This window comes from Apis cerana, linkage group LG15, assembly GCF_029169275.1.
Source record: "Apis cerana isolate GH-2021 linkage group LG15, AcerK_1.0, whole genome shotgun sequence".
Lineage (NCBI taxonomy): Eukaryota > Metazoa > Arthropoda > Insecta > Hymenoptera > Apidae > Apis > Apis cerana.
The window spans coordinates 8,190,824-8,208,476 of record NC_083866.1 but is presented as its reverse complement, the minus strand read 5'-3'; the positions used below and the strand labels follow the sequence as shown (position 1 = coordinate 8,208,476).

The 17,653-nt window shown below is 36.4% G+C and overlaps 2 protein-coding genes across 8 annotated transcripts in view; one reads left to right on the top strand and one right to left on the bottom strand.

Moving 5' to 3' along the window:
- LOC107997405 (uncharacterized protein C15orf61 homolog) overlaps window positions 1–17,653 on the bottom strand; it is a 78,795-nt gene that overhangs the window by 31,577 nt on the left and 29,565 nt on the right. The window lies entirely within an intron of this gene.
- Window positions 1–17,653, top strand: part of LOC107997401 (cadherin-99C) — a 98,612-nt gene that overhangs the window by 51,888 nt on the left and 29,071 nt on the right. The window contains exons 2-5 of the mRNA XM_017055963.3: window positions 3,785–3,863; window positions 9,484–9,549; window positions 11,986–12,164; window positions 15,342–15,464. Of these exons, the coding sequence (XP_016911452.1) occupies window positions 3,785–3,863; window positions 9,484–9,549; window positions 11,986–12,164; window positions 15,342–15,464 (447 nt within the window). The remainder of the gene's footprint in view (window positions 1–3,784; window positions 3,864–9,483; window positions 9,550–11,985; window positions 12,165–15,341; window positions 15,465–17,653) is intronic.

Genomic DNA, 17,653 nt, shown 5'->3' with positions numbered 1-17,653 from the left:
TCCAATTGAATCGAGAGGATATTCTTTCGAAGAAATCTTTACATTTTGGTACAATTTTCAAAACTGGTGAAGTATTTTATTTGCTGAAAAATAAATTCATTGTCGATATTTTGGAATGCTCAAAAATTACAAAAGGAATTTTATTTTTCCAATTGAGTCGAAAGGATATTCTATTTCAAAGAATACAATTTTCGAAATACTCAGAATTCTGCAAGCGAGTGAATCTTTTAATAAATTACGGAAAAATAGATCATTTAGATAAATCCAAAATTACAATCTAGATGACATTCCATCGAAATAAAATGAAATAAAACGAAATATTAAGAATCCCGAGAACAAGAAATCCTCCTAATAAAGCTAACGCAAAGAGTTTGTAATATTTGTAAAATCTATTAAAACAAACTGAAAAAAAAACAAAAAATCGGCACTAAATTCTCACAAAATATATTATAAGTATATCGATAGTGTTATAGAATTTAAAGTTCACTGAAATTTTATTTATTTTAATGCTTTTATTATTCAATGTTGCTAGCAATTACTTCATATTTGACACCTATTTGTTTTTCTTATAGATCATATAGATCAATTCTTTTATAAACAGATACGTGCAATCACGTATAATCACGTATAATTAAAATATATTCCTTCAGCAAAACTTGTACGTTTATATTTATTGTTTTCACTGTCAACAGATAGAGTATATCATATTACATAAACGAAATTTCCCAAAACGATTGGGAAATTAAATTATCATTCTTACGATAAGAGGTTATGATAAACAGAGGTTATGTTTCGAGTCACAGAACCTTCGCTATACGCGCATGCCGTCCACTCTTCGTTTTCACAATGGGCCAGCAATAGCCCAGATACTTTCCATATTTTCCGTATTATTGGCTGGCGCGCGTCCAATCGTTGCCTCGAAACGAACACTTGGAGCATGCGCGGTAATCCCGAAGAATTGCATCGTTAAAATCGGCGAGGAGGGATTGATGAACGAGGCAGGGTATGATTTAGTAGCGCATAAACATTACAGAGAGCGTGTTATTAACATCATGCGAGTACGCAGCGAGCGTTTCGTGAAGCGTGATAGAAAGTTGAGAGGAGTGTTCATTCGGGGGCAACTTGTTCGATCCCTTGTTCATTTTTCATTCTATCACGCTCGATGAACATCTTAGGATTTTAGAATTTTAGAATTTTATCGAAATGATTAAAATTGTATACAACGCCTGTATACTGGTTACATCCGTGTTATGTTAATGTTTGACTGATGTTTCAATTATAATGAGAATAATATTGGAATAATGATAGAAGCTCATAATAGGATAAATAAATCCAAGTATTGGTGGAAAATAATTTTTTTAGATAAAAGAGAAAGAAAGGGAAGAAGAATATTGGTAAAAAGTATTTATATCTTGGAATATCTGTTGTTTAAATAATGTTTTCTAACAGGTTCACTCTCGAATGCATGAAGAAATATTCATACTGAGTAAAACGAATGTGTGAGGTTGAAGAGGTTAATTATCCTTGCCTTCCTACGAATGCTCCGCGAACATTATTCAATCGAGCGTAAATTATATATTAATTCTCGATCGCATTGATAGATCAACTTGATAATATTGGATAATCAGATAAGACAATAGAAATATTAGTAGTGATATTTAAATCATCATTAAATCATCACAAAACTCAAATTCAAAATTTTACAGAATCGCGTATATAGATCCAAGATACAGAAAGAAAAATAAAATAAAAAATTGGAAATACTCATGGATTGAGTCAAGCTCGGCTGGAAGATGGCGCAGTTATAGTAAAGATATTTAAGTCTACAAAATTTAAAATTCAAAATTCTATGGAATCGCATAGATCCAAAAAAAAAAGGAAGAAGAAGAAAAAAAAGAAAAAATTTGAACTAATTGGACTAATTATCGACCATTGCAAACCGGAAGATGGCGTAGTTGAGTTACGTTAATAACGATATTTAAATTATCTCTACAAATTTAATTAATTAGATTTAATTAATAGATAATTTAAATTATCTGTACAGAGTGAGAGAGACCAAAATTCAAAATTATACAGAATCATGTGTATAGATCCAAGACAAAGGAAGAAAAATAAAAGAAAAAATTACAAATACTCATGGACTGACTATTGCCCATTGCGAATCGAAAGATGGCGCAGTTGAGTTAATAACAATACTTAAATCATCTGTATAGAGAGACAATTCCAAAACTCAAAATTCAAAATTGTACAGAATCACACATGTGGAAAAAGAAAAAGAAAAAAAAAAAAGAAAAAATTGGAAATATTCATGGATTGATTGTCGACCATTGCGAAAGATGGCGCAGTTACATTAATAATAATATTAATAATAATATTAAATCATCTGTATAGAGTGACAATTCCAAAACTCAAAATTAAAAATTCTACAGAATCACATACGTGGAAAAAGAAAAAAAAAAAAAAAAAAAAAAAAATTGGAAATATTCACGGATTGATTGTCGATCATTGCGAACCGAAAGATGGCGCAGTTGTTACATTAATAATAATATTAATAATAATATTAAATCATCTGTATAGAGTGACAATTCCAAAACTCAAAATTAAAAATTCTTCAAAATCACACACGTGGAAAAAGAAAAAGAAAAAAAAAAAAAAAAAATTGGAAATATTCACGGATTGATTGTCGATCATTGCGAACCGAAAGATGGCGCAGTTGTTACATTAATAATAATATTAAATCATCTGTATAGAGTGACAATTCCAAAACTCAAAATTAAAAATTCTTCAAAATCACACACGTGGAAAAAGAAAAAGAAAAAAAAAAAGAAAAAATTGGAAATACTCATGGATTGATTGTCGAACCATTGCGAACCAAGCTCGGGCGGAAGATGGCGCAGTTGAGTTACGCGAGAACGCGCACGCGCCTCGTTGTGAGAAATACGATCGAACGGAAGATCACACGGTGTCGATAACATTGTTCCCTCTCGTCCATCACTTTTACCCCTTACTGTTTCATACGCAATAATCTTATTCCGCGCCGCATTTAACGTAGACCAAGCCGCGATCCCTCTTCTCCTCCCACTCCTCGCGAAATTCTCCTCGCAGAATGCGCGTTCGACGCTCGTTAAATATTCTTGACGCGTACCGTATGGGAAATCTGTACATCTACAGTCGTGGCGCGAAAACACTTATGGGTTTTTAAAGCGAGGCCATAATCGTTGCTCGGGAGAAAAATAATTCGTGGGCGAGGCTGCAATTACAATACAATTCTTGTTTTTCCTCTCCTTCTCCTTCTCCTTCTTCTCAATAAACTCCTTCCTTCGTTTCGATTCGTACTTCTTCTCCCCTTGTTTGGATAATAATACGGGTTTTACGATAATGCTCTCCCATCGCCGTTTGGAATTTAATTGCCTCTTCTTCTTTCTCTCCCTCTTTCTCTCGTTCATCTCGATTCCAATGTGATTTCAAGAATTTCGAAATTAGAAAATATAGGAAGAGGAAAAAGTGGTGGGGCATCGTTTCCATCTCGATGCGAACTCGAATCGTGCGATAGTATCGCACGATATTATCGTGCAAAGATATCTCTACTCTGGCTACTGTTGCTGATTTAACGGGTGATCAACTATCCTTGGTGCGATGCCATTATAGACGAGGCAATTTGGGGATTTTCGGTAATGCACCGTGTATCGAATAACTCGAGGCGTCGTTAACGCGCCACCATCCAGGTATCGACATTTATCCACGATTTATCCCTTTTATCTTCTCTCTCTCTCTCTCGTTTCAGGCAAAGACAGCGATTTTTGCGTGGATTTGCCGCTTGCTGTGCGTGTCCTTGTGCTTTCACAACGTGTCTTCGAAAGCTGGTAAGTACAGATTTCTATTTATCTCTCGAAAAGTGTTAAATAATGCCCAACTGTGATTTTCGTTCGATGAAGAAAAGATAGTAAAAAAAAAAAGAAGGAAAAAAGTATGGAAAGTTAAAAATGTTGGAAGGAAGGAAGGAAGATTTAGAACCGCCCCCTCCCCTCCCCGCGTATAAATCTATCTTAGCTGATTGCCAATTACGTCAAGTAGATGTTTATTCGCGGTTTATCGCCGGGTTTATTCGTGGATTGAAGGCACGCGCAGAGATATTGCCTCTCGCGCACGATCCAACGCACGGTGACAGATTGTGTAACAAGCTTGTCCTCTCTTCTCTTCTCTATCCGCTTACGTACCAACTTAACCCTTTAACCCTTAATTACCTATGGCTACGCGCAACTTTTTAAGCTTGTTTTATCGCGGCGTGGCTCGCTTGTCGGAAACGTAGCGGCAACGATGCTGCGCCGACTATTAATATTCCCATCATCTCGGTTTAATCTCAACTTTTCTGGGAAGGGAAAGGGGGAAGGTGAATTTATTACTTATAGGATTAGAAAATTTAATTTTTCACTCACTGGTCACCGGTTGAATTAGATTTCGTTGATCAAAATTGACCGCGATTTACATATTTGGAAACTTTTTTTTCGTTTTATAGTTTGTTTAATAATAACAATATTAGTAAAGGGAAATAATTGTTTTCTTTTTTATAATTTTAATCTTTCATCGTCAATTAGTTTAATTTTATCACCAAATTTGGAAACTTCTTTTAGTTTGTTAATAATAATAATGATAATCAAAATTATTAGAAAAACATAATTGTTTTTTTTTATTGCCTTTCTCATCATCACAAGTTAAATTAAATCCATTTGATTTGATCACGATTACATATTTGGAAACTTTGTCGTTTTACAGTTTATTTAATAATAACAAATTAGAAAGGGAAATAATTGTTTTCTTTTTTATAATTTTAATTTTTCATCGTCAATTAGTTTAATTTCATCACCAAAATTGATTTTCATTGATCACTGTTATTTGGAAACTTCTTTTAGTTTGTTAATAATAATAATGATAATCAAAATTATTAGAAAAACATAATTGTTTTTTTTTATTATCTTTCTGATCGTCATAAGTTAAATTAAATCCATTTAATTTGATTACATATTTGGAAACTTTGTCGTTTTATTTATAGTTTGTTTAATAACAACGACGATTAAAATTGAATTACTTTGGACGGATTTATTAGAAAGAGAAATAATAATTGTTTCCTTTTTTATAATTTTAACTTTTCATCGTCAATTAGATTCGTTTAATTTCGTCACCAAAATTGATTTTCGTTGATCACAATTATTTGGAAACTTCTTTTAGTTTGTTAATAATAATAACGATAATTAAAATTATTAGAAATTATTAGATTCATTATCACAAGTTATATTAGATTAACTTAATTTGATCATGATTACATATTTGGAAACTTTGAGTCGTTTCAGTTTGTTAATAACAACGATCAAAATTGTTCTTTTTGTATCCTTTCTCATCGTCACAGGTTAAATTAAATCCATTTAATTTGATCACGATTACATATTTGGAAACTTTGAGTAATTTCAGTTTGTTAATAATAATAACGATAATCAAAATTATTAGAAAGAGATTCATTATCACAGGTTATATTAGATCAACTTAATTTGATCACGTATTTCGAAACTTCGGGTCGTTTTAATATATTAACAACATTAACAACAACGATCAAAATTATTAGAAAGAGATTCATTATCAGGTTATATTAAATCTGTTTGGAATTTCACCAAAATTTAACTTCGGTTGTCACATACCTGAATACATGAGGGTACCGTGAACCGTTGATAATAGTTGGAAACTTGAACTATATATAAATTTCCTATTAAATGACCACCAGTCTAACGACAATCAAAGTTAAACTACTTTGGACACGGTTAGAGTAGGTAGTACTTCGAATAGAACCCCATTCCGCGTTCCTAAACTCGTCTTAAATTGCGAAAGATCCTCAATTAACGACAGGTCTCGATCCTTCGAATGAAACGAGTCGATTACCTTGCGATCGAACCTCCTCTGAATCGTCCAATAATTCATCAACGATAGGAACAATATTAAGATATAAACGCGAGAAAGCGTAATTATTTCGTCTGAGCTGAAGAGAAAGAAGCGCGAATTCCTTGCTAATTGGAGAAAGAGAGAGACGACATAATTCTCTTTCTCTCTGAATGGCTGGATATCGCGGAAAAGGTGATCGAAAACAGGAGAATAATCAACGTTAAGTCCTTATCGAATTTTGCCTTCACCGAATCTGCCGAATTCGAGCGATCTCGAAACTCGAGATTAAACGCTGCCTTCGAGGGAGAGACTCGGTGCATTAAATATCACAGTTGCGATTAGTCTATTGCACGTGGAATTACACGGCGAATCGAGTGGACTTTCTTCAATTTCGATCCCAAGTGCCATCTCGGTTAACAGGATTCGATAATTTTAACGATCATTTCACTCGTAGTTTATCTCGTAGTTTGTTGATCGATTCGAATGGTTGTTTTGGTATTCGTTTCTCAAAGATTTTATTATAAAATATATTTCGACGTGATTGGATATCGTTTATACGGTAAATAAGAATATAATATTATATATTTGCCATTTGGGGAGAGAGAGAGAGAGAGCTGTGTGAAAATATCCATTTAATGGATACATCCAGGGAAAGGTCATAAGCAATAAGATTAACATTAACATTCCGCTGTACAATTATTCGAAATATCAAACCTGTCACGATATTTCAACAGGGGAGGATGGACAAGGCGTATGCCAATCGTAATGCTTTTATACAAATATTTGTTCCTAACCTTTTTTCTTTAAATCTCCATTAACCATCCCATCCATCCGTCCATCCATCCATCGTCGAAAATCCGCCAATCGCAGAGACTTCCTCTCCCTCTCCCCTCCCCATATCTTCTCCTTATATATATTTATTCCAACGCAGCTGGTCGAGCATTCGAACGGGATTCGACCTGGCTTGACTTCCAAAGGAGGTTAGTCCGTCCCGATGCTCAACGATCCGCCTCCGATCGAGACGACCTCGTGCGGAGCAAAAGCCGAGTTAAAAATTTCGTGTAAAGTTGCTTTCTTTGGTAATAATCGTTAAAATCCTATTTTATTATTATCATTTTTAGTTTACGGCTATTACGATTATATATTTTTCGATTATTGTCATTATTCGAACAATAATTTATTCCGTGGCGCGGAAACCCACTCTTCGCGCTGAGGAAAATAAAGTGATACGATTGGACGTTGGTTGGTTTCGAAAGACGAAGCACGTGTTCAATTTTCAGCGATCGATATCTCTCCCTCCCCTTCGATTCGATCGCAGTCATTTCGAATTATTCGCGCAACGGGTCAACTATCTTCATCTCTTTCATCCATCCCGTTGGAATTATTACCGACCGACTTGCACTGTTTTATCCACGGCTTAAGAGGCCATCTGTACGCGTCCCATCTCTCTCTCTCTCTCTCCCTCTCTCTCGGTCAGGCTTTGTAGCTGACTGCGGGTACAAACGCTACTCGTTCATCGCATTCCCTCCATGGCTCGCGAGGGCCAACCTTTGTAAACATCGATGTGCGCGGCATATAAAATCGATACGTAGAGCCGTAAAAGCGAGGCAACGCGCGGAATCCGTTCCGTAAATCACCGAAAATTATGAACTACCGGCTCCCATATCTTCTCCTCCTCCCTGTCCACGAAGCTTCGTATCGTAGCGGGGAACAACGAAAGAGAGCGGAATTCCCTTTCGTCATGGAGGATCATTGTAAATTCTGTAACTCTTTTATGTATCGCGTTGTTGTCTCAACGTTATTATTTTGCGAGTAGAATTTTTTTAGATCAAATAAATTGAATAAATAAATTGAATTGTGGAATTATCGTCGAGATTCTTTTCGAGGTATTTTTGACGAAACACGTTCAGAATTTATCGTTGCATTTGGGATTCGGCGAGTTCGAGCCGAGAGATTGTTATTTTATAGGATTTTTTAGATCGTTAGAAGAATATTATTATTATTATTATCGTCGAGATTCTTTTCGAGGTATTTTTGACGAAACGTTGTATTTGCTATTCATAAGTCGAGAGATATAAGCTTGTTATCGTTGCAGGAATAAATATAATATTTCTCAGACACTTTCTCATCTATCGTAATTTCGATTCGTAAGTCTAACTCGAATCTTATTATTTTCTAGAATTTTTCGGATCGTCACAGATATAAATATCGTATGAATTGTCATCGTTTCTTTTCTAACCTCCCTTTAACGAAACGTGTATTCGGACACGTTCTTATCTACGCGTTGCATTCCTAATACGAATCGAGAGATACGACACGTTTATCGATAGCCTCGCCAACTTTCTAATCCAGCTTTCGAAGAAACGACTCGACGATAGTTCACGGTACCGGAACTTACTTTCTTCGTTGGAAAAGATATCTCGGTGGAGGTACATACTATATTGCCTCTCTCTCGCGACGAACAAACTGTCCCATTTAAATCTCCTTCCTTCTCTCAGGAGGATGCACATGGAAAAAACACGTCTTTATATGTATTCATCGTTTCCATTCCTCGATTCGAGGAAAAAAGATCGCTCGAAATTTTCTTCGAAAGGTCGGCTCGCCGTCTCCCGCCACCACGTCGATGACATTTGCCTTCGCTCGCTGCCACTTCCAAGTTGCCCGTTTCTTTCGACGATCGATGATCTTCGAAGGAGACGGCCGGGAGAAAAATCGTTAAGAAAAATCGAAGAGGGGGGGATTTCCGTCTATACGTTCTTGCCATTAAAAGAACTACTAAAAAATTATTACTATTACTAAATTATTAATTATTAAAAAGTAAATGAACCGAAAACTCGATAAATGAATAAATGAATAAATCGATAAATTAAAAAGTAGAAAAGAAAAGGAACTTAATAAATAACTAAATCAACTGCAATCATTGAAAACAAACGAATTGAGTTATAAAATAACAAAAGAGAGTAATTAAAGGAGAAGGGGAGGAATTACGAGGATTGGAAATTCGATGATCCCATCGAGCGCAAAAGGGGGAAAGCGTTATAATCGGCTCGGGTTTGTCTTCGATTAATTTGCTCGATCGTTAAAGCGGCGATAAAAATGGAATAATTGGCAAAGCGTTTTTCAACAGCTGGCGGTGCTCATCTTTTTCTCTCTCCCCGGAGCGGACGTTTTGTGTCGCTGAGTCATGTTTCCGGCCGGCCGGATTTCTTGCACCTGTTCGAGACCGACTTCAACAGGTTCTCTTGGCGAATTTTATAACCCTCGAGGATAAGATTAAAACAAAACAGCCTTTCTCTCTCTCAATCTCTGTCTTCGCCCCTGATAATTCTAATTCGATAAGGAATATTCCGGATCAAAGTCACTCTTTCGTAATCGTTGTTGCGAAAAAAGGAAAGTCGATGAAAAAAGGAAAGAAAAAATATCGAATTGATCTGAATTGATACGAAGGTTAACGATATAACGAGGGAAAGAGCTGTTGTAGAATTTTGGCAAACGTATTTGAGCGTATATCGAGCACACGTTAACCCTTGTGACGCTTTTCTTAATTTGTTCCAGGCTTGTGCGAGGTAGAGTCGGGTCAGTCGAACATCATCCTTGACATCGAGGAGAGCAGAGGAGATGGTAAGTTTCGAGGAAAGCATCCAAGTCGATTTGAACAATACCTATAAAAGAATCGCGTATATTTTTTCCCCAGAAATTTTCGGATTGAAAATTATCCTTAAATTCTGTTTATCTTGGGCTCGAAAGTCGACTGCTCGAAGTTTTCTCAATTTTTAGGAAAATCTTTCAGGCTGAAAGCTTAAAACCGACAGCAGGATAGTATCTGACCGGAAGACGTATCAGGAACGCGTTTTAAATGATTTCGCGCTTCGAATGATCGCTGCTCGGCCGGAAGTCGTTATCTTCGGAATTACAGCGATTCCAAGTTTGCTCAGTTTTTATCGGATCCAAGGCGGACGAGATTAAAAATTACCGTTTCCTTTGCACGAGCATATACTCCCGGAACCGGAAGTCGTATCGAAGAACGTTTCAAAGGCTTCCAATTCGCCGAATCGGATCCTTTCTTCGAAATCGTTCCTGTCGTGATAAATGTAATGTAATACGAATTTCGAAGCGAGTCAAAAAATTATCGAAGGGAAAGGAAAGTGAGTTTTTCAGAGAATTTTATACATATTCGACGATAATAAAATCGATTTCCCTTTTCTTTCTTTTACCAGGCTTTTTTTATCATTCTGCAATCTCTCTCTCTCTGTCCACGCCGTTTAACGCGATTTCACGTGGCTGTCGCCACGAATGCATGACGAGTGTATAGAAAAACTTCGTATTTAAATTTACATGAGACGAATTTATAAGAAAAATTAGAATGATAGAACGAGTGTATTTTCAAGATAGATAGAAATCAAGTGTTGAGTTAAGAGAAGAAAGAAAAGTGTTTCGACGAGAAATTCGAAATCGTGATCGAGGGATCGGATGCAATTAAGGGACGCGATTGATGTCGCTAACGAGATATTGCTACGAGAGATCGCGCCCAGTTCCTCCAAGATAACATTAATTATCTTGGAGAGGAGAGGAGCAAGTCGTTCCACATCCCCTTTACTGAATCTAAATGTAGGCTTTTCTCGCTCTGTGATTCTTCTTCTTCCTTTAACGATTCGTGGATAAAAAGGGAATAAAATCGTTGAAGAATCTATGTTCGTATTTCGCTTAACCTCCTCGATCCCTTCGAAAGATTGGGATTAGATGCGTAACACGAGAAACAACGAGTCGACGATTTTTAGAATGAAACGACGATCGAACTTGTCGACTCTTCTCCATTTATATATATTGTCTTCTTTACACTTCCTCTTCGTGAATTTATCATTATAATATTTAACGTCATTGAATTATTAATTGAAAAAAGGTGACAATTTTTAGAGGTAAAAATATAGTATAAGGTAAAAAGTGAATAAATTTGTTGAAGAATCTGCGTACACTTGCTGCTCTCCATGAATTTATCATTGGATATTTTTATAATATTTAACGTCATTAAATCATTAATTGAAAAAAGGTGACAATTTTTAGAATGAAATTTCTCAACTCTGTTCGATATATATATATATATATATTATCCTCTTTACACTTCACTTATCATTATTAGGTATTTTTATAATATTTAATGTCATTAAATTATTAATTAAAATCCTTTTGTTTTTTTCGAGACGTGAACGAATTTGGAATATTATTATTGGATTAGCTTTCGGTGAAGATTCGGTTGAAAGCGAGCCTTAAAAACGGGACACCGAAATCCATATTAAATATATCCACTTCAATTTGAGTGGAGTGGAAAAGTGGTTACTTAGAGGATCAAATGATACGAATCCACTTTTGAGGAATCGTGATCTGGATGCCAATGGAAATCCTAAACAAATGCCAAAATCACCGAAAAAAGTCATGACTTCTTTATTCTTTTAAACATCCCACTATCCCATTGATCGATGGACCAATTTTCCACGTCGCATACGTCGCAAATCATCCTCACGAAAATTGGCTGAATCGAAATACGAAATCTCGATCCATCCGTCCATCCTACTCCACCAGATTATCGCAGTTATTTTTAAAATATTCCAGCTCGAGAAACCTGTGATCCCATCGTTCGAAGAATTTCTTCTTCCCGGTTCGAGAACCTCCTCGATGAAAGCCGAATCTCGCCTCGTATTTCCGATTACAGGTTAATAGAAAATCTACGATAGATCAGATGTATAGGTTCCTCCATTTTGCTTTAGTTGTTTATTATACCGCACGAGAGATGGCGCAGGATACGCGGGGTAGCCAGGCAAATCGGTGTTTGAAGAATTTCTTCTTCCCAGTTCGAGAACCTCCTCCATGAAAGCCAAATCTCGCCTCGTATTTCCGATTACAATAGAAAATACGTTAATAGATATAATAATCTATGATAGATCAGATGTATAGGTTCCTCCATTTTGCTTTAGTTGTTTATTATACCGCACGAGAGATGGCGCAGGATACGCGGGGTAGCCAGGCGAATCGGTGTTTGCGATCGGTTCACGATTTTTTCAGCGATCGATCAGAGGACGGTGCCCGAGGAGCTTCCGGTATCCGGCGACCCGTACAACGAGACCACGCTGGAATTGATCTTTCCCGGAAGGCAGCCACGTTTCAAGTTGAACGGGAAGAAGCTGCAGCTGCTCGAGCCTTTGGACAGGGACGATGAGAATCTCTCGCACGTGGTTTTTCAGGTAAGACGCATTTTCCCCCTCTTTTTTTAATTTGATCAATCGTTGAACAAAATCAGAAATTAGAAATTGTTTAAAAAATCAACTCTCCTCCGAGAGTTGATCGAATCGGGTGACACGAAATCTTTCTAGAAGGAAGCGAAACTAGTTTCTCGTCAATTATTTCGAATAGCAACTTGGTTAAAAAAAAGAAAAAAAGGAAAAGACCAATCACCGTTAGGAAGGAACGATCCTCTCGCGACGATCAACTCGAATCAAACTGGAATCCAACTTCTTACCTTCCCGTCTCTCTTTCAATTCCCTTCGTCACGTTTCCATCGAATGGAACAGGATAGGGGGAAAAATCCCTAGAGACAGCCTTCCAGAACAATCCTTTAACTCGACAATCGCTAATGATCACGATTGACCGTGCGCGATTGTCGAATCGATCTCGTTTATCTCTTTTTCTTCCCTTCTCTTTCTTTCTTTCTTTCTCATTCCATCTATATACACGGATGCTCGTCACAAATCTTAATCTCGGATTGATTTATTTGTATCATATGTAAATCATTATAATTTTTTATAATTTTAAAAATATAACGTTTCAAATAATTAGATTTTAGTTAAAATTAGAAACGTAAATTTCTTATATAAAGCTTGGAAGCTTTATCGTATCACTTCTTTTATCTAATTGGTAAAATTTATACAAATATCTATATTAAAATTTTAACCTGGATTTTGTTTTTACGTTATTTATAAATTTGCTTACTTGATCCTCCGTTTTCCTATCCCAGCTGCGAACAACTTTTGCTACGCGCGTTTTCCAAAAACGTTGTTTCCGCAATTGGAGACGGATTCCATTTCCATCTCTCGTCTCGTCTCATTTTCTCCAAGGAGGAAGGAGATGGAGAGAAAGGGAAGAACCGTTTCTTCATCTTCTTCTTGGAAAGGGAGTCTCGTTTAACCGTGCGCGCGTCTCTTTTCTTGTCCTTTCTTATTTACTTTATCTTTTTTGTTGCCTTTCGTCGCGGCAAATGAGCTTAGACGCTCGGGCGCGGCAACGAACGAAACCGGAAGCGAGGGGAAAGGGAGGGCTGGATCGAATTTCACTCGAGCTTTTAAGGCTTCGCCTCGGCGACCGCGATCGTTTCGAGCACGATTTTATTTGGACACCGAGAATGGGAATACTTTTCTCTTGATTCGAAGGAGAACCTTCCTCGTGTTTTATTATATCTTCTCGTGTACTTCTCGTGTAGAGCACTTTTTTTTTTCGGTATAGGAGATAATTCGAGGAGAGGGGAAGAGAAATTAAAAATAAGAGAAAGAAAAGGGAAATAAAAATTGAGGAACGGTTTATTGGTGTCCTTTTCGCGGAGTGGCGTGTAATCGAATACGATCGATAAGTTATAATTGAATCGATCGAGTTTCACTCGCGCCGGGAGACGAAACATTTTCGAGATGTTCGAGTTGTTTTCTTTTCTTTTTTTTTTTTTAACGTTCGCTGTGTAACCGTTGATAATAAACACGGTTCCTCTTTCCTTCCGTGTCCGTGTAAATACAAAAAAGGTTCGACTATTGGAAACAGCGCGTGGAATGTAAAATCGAAGATGATAATTTCGATGACGATCTCTCTCACGACTTTGGAAACGAAAGGTCTGTAGGTCAAGGGATCGAAAATTGGTGAAGAACATAAGAATAATAAGGATCACACGTCTCTCTTTTCTTCCGTAAATAAGAAAAGGCTCGACGATTCGAAACACACTCGTGGAACATAAAATGAACGTTGAATTCGATGATAATTTCGATGATGATGCTCTCTTATCACTTTGGAAACACGAAAGAGCAAGGGATCGAAATTTCTATATAACGTAGTAATAAATGATTGTACGTCTCTCTTTCCTTCCGTATCAAAAATAAGAAAAGATTGAACGATGAAATTACACGCGTGGAACGTAAAATCGAAATGAACGTTGAATTCTATGATAATTTCGATGATGATTCCGTTGTTTCACGACTTTGGAAACGAAAGAATATTGAATTCGATAATTTCGATTACACGTCTCTCTTTTCTTCCGTATCCGCTAAATGAAAAAGATTCGACGATTCAAAATATACGGATGAAATGTAAAATCGAAATAAATTCGATGATAATTTCGATGATTTTGCTCTCTTACGACTTTGGAAGAGCAAGGGATCGAAAATCCTTGAAAAGGAAGATTCGATTCGAATTGGAAACAATCTTGCACAACAATTATAAGTGGTGTGAATTACGGGTGTAGGAAATATGGAGGTTAGATCGATATCTGCGAATCGTGCTTTCTTCTCCACTGGTCACGTACATTTTCTATGATTTCTTTACCCATGGAGCAGGGGATAGGTCGATAGGTAAGATCAAAATTTGAACACAATACGCCATTATTGTATGCATGGTAATGGTTTATCGATGGAAAATTTATTAAATTTAAAAATAAAAAAAAAAGGCGTCGTTAAACAACGCTCGAATAGTTTATGCTTCCGGAATTTCTTTTTCCCCGGAATTTATTTGGACTTAGAGAAAAAGTGATAATGAAGTTAAACGAACTATCCATCTTTTTACCGACATTATACATAAAATGATTTTACCAACCTTAATTACATTTTTCTTTTAAATTGTATACTTTTCGTATCGTCGAGTTTTTATCATTTATGGTGTAACTATAACGATCATCATCTTCGTTTCTCGATATTTTCAAACATTCGACACGATCGAAACGAAATTACGATTATAATTACGATATTCGTTAATTAAAATTCGCTGCGAACTTGTGTATCATTCTTTTTCTCTCCCTCTCTCCTTTTCTCTCTCGTACGCACGTTCCCTTTTTCTCGATTGTATCTTTCCAATCACTCGAAAAAAAAAAAAAAAAAAAAGAAAAACACGGATGGATCGTTTTACAAAAATTTTAATCCTTGTATTACGTGTCTCTTTTTCCTTACGTGTTATAAATCATCTTACGATATTAATTGAACGTAGTAAATTAAGCTGGCGTATCGTTGAAATTGCGCATAAAAGAGATTTACAGTTCGGCTGAAATTCTCATAACAACAGAGTTGGTGGCGAGGTGGCGCAACAACGACAATAACACATCGTTTCTAAACGATCGTTTCGTTTAATAATCCTGATTCTTTCTCTCTTTTTCTCTGTCTCTCTCCCTTTCACAGTTGAGCTGCACGGTGAAACAGACGAACAAGAAACGGACTATACCGGTGATCGTTCGAGTCTCGGACATAAACGACAACGCGCCCAAATTCATCAACACGCCGTACGAGACTACTGTGCCCGAGGTAAGTCTTTTAAACGTTTGAAACAGTTTTTCTCCGACGGTTTAATAACACTCGGAAGAACAATCTTTTTTTTTAAGAAAAGAGAACGAAATTCGTTTCGGTATACAAAGAATCGAAACTTTTTCGAAGGGTATACGCGAAATAAAAGTGAGATTTCGATATAAGCGATATATATATATATAAATGCTGCGTGATAAGTATTGGAAGTTGAAGCGCGAGTTTCGATGTGAAAAAAAGTTGCGAGTGGATAACGTGTATCGGGATTGGAATTTATTACCGACTTACCGACCGAGTTGAAACACGATGGCGATAAAGCGGCGCGGTAATTATAATTAACAACGTGATCCTCGTTATCTTTTACAACAAGGATTCGATGTATACGTTGCTGGCCCACACGGGACGAGCCTCGTAACCGACCATTTTTAAATAACTCGTCAATCATTTACTTTGGAAAATTGTGGAAAATGGTGCTTTGTTAATTTTTTTTCTCTCTCTCTCTGTTTCTCGACGAATGTGGCAAAAGGGAATGAAGTATCGTCGCTTTCGTGAGATTGGAAACAGGTAGAAATTTTCCAGGTTTTTATTTATTTATTTTTTTTTTTTTATTAAAACTCGTAGCAACAGGTATCGATTTTTTATTAGATAAAAAAATTTTATTTTTTCCATTTTAAGAAAAGATAGACGATAAGATGGATAATCGTTGAAATTATTTAATCGTGAACGTTCGATCGAAGAAATAATGAAATAAAGGGAAACTTGTTACGGTTAATAATTAGATTACGATCAACAATGAGGATATGAATGGGTGATTGAACTCGTCATGGTTGGACGATCTGATCGATTGCTATCCGGAAGTGTGCAGTGTGGATCAAGTATAGGGTTTCGTTGGAAACGCTTGCAACAACTTAGCGGCGTTTAATAAGAAATTAAGAAGTAACAAAAGGAGGGGAAAGGGTATGAAAAACCATGACGAAGTTAATGTCGAAGCGTTACGTTCGAACGGTCGCTCGATGGTATTAAAATTCCAAGCCTTTCAATGTCGACGAACCCGCCACGCGATGGAATTCTCGTCCGAAACCTATTAATAAATTCAAATTGCAGGAAAAAATTGACTTTTCCCTTTCCAATTGTTGCCTCTTTATCGATGAAAGCAATTAAGAAAAATTTTTTTTCTGACCAATGGAGCATCGAAACGAAAACCGAGAAATTCGAATTGCAAAGAAAATTGATTTCTCGATTTTGCTTTCCAATTGTTGCCTCTTTATCGAGGAAAATATCGAGTAAAATATTTTTTCTACCAATGGATGTGATTTCGTCGAAACGAAAACCGAGAGTTCAAATTTGCAGGAAAGATTGATCTTTCGTGTTTTGCCCTTTTATCGATGAAAATAAATTTGGAACGAAAAAGTCTCTTTTTTTTTTTACACATCGATCCTTAAAATCGAGGCGCGGTTAATGTTTGTTTTCGACGGACGAGAGAGAGAAAAAGAAACAAGTTGACCAACCTTATCAAGGATTTTTGCCTCCAAGACTGGTCAAATTACCACTTGTTGCGGGCAACGAGGAACAAAACTGCGAAAAATGATCGGATTAATCGTAATGGGACTATAAAAGGTTGGAGGGTGAAAGAATTAATTATCGGTGAATCGATCAGCTTCGGTAACGAACGATCCTTTCAAACATTCCCCCCGGTCGTCGTCGTCGCCGTTCACGAGAGATAAAATATCGAGATAAAATAAACAGTAAAATAATATAACTCGCCATTACTCGGCCGGCTTCGAAGTTTTTACGCGAAGCGATGTATAATTATTTAATGGGGGGAAAATTGAAAAGTTGAAGTAGTAAAAGTTAAAGGCTTTAAGAGGAAGGGAAGGACAAGGAGACGATAATAGAAAGTAAATCTCGCGGTAAATTGAAGAGTGCAAACAGTTATATAATCGCAGAAGAAAGTTAATTTCTTGTGCTCGAATATTCGGAAAAGAGAAACGAAAAGTATATTTATTATCTTTATCTTCATCTTGTTATCTCGCGATCAAAACATTAGTCTTTCTCGGTTTCTGCAAATCTACGATTTATTCATCCTTTTATCCCTAAATTATCCGTGGATATCTCGAGAGTGGGCGATTTTGAACTTAAAAATAAATTTAATAAGTTGAAATTTTCGATCAATCGTGCTTGCGATCTCTTCA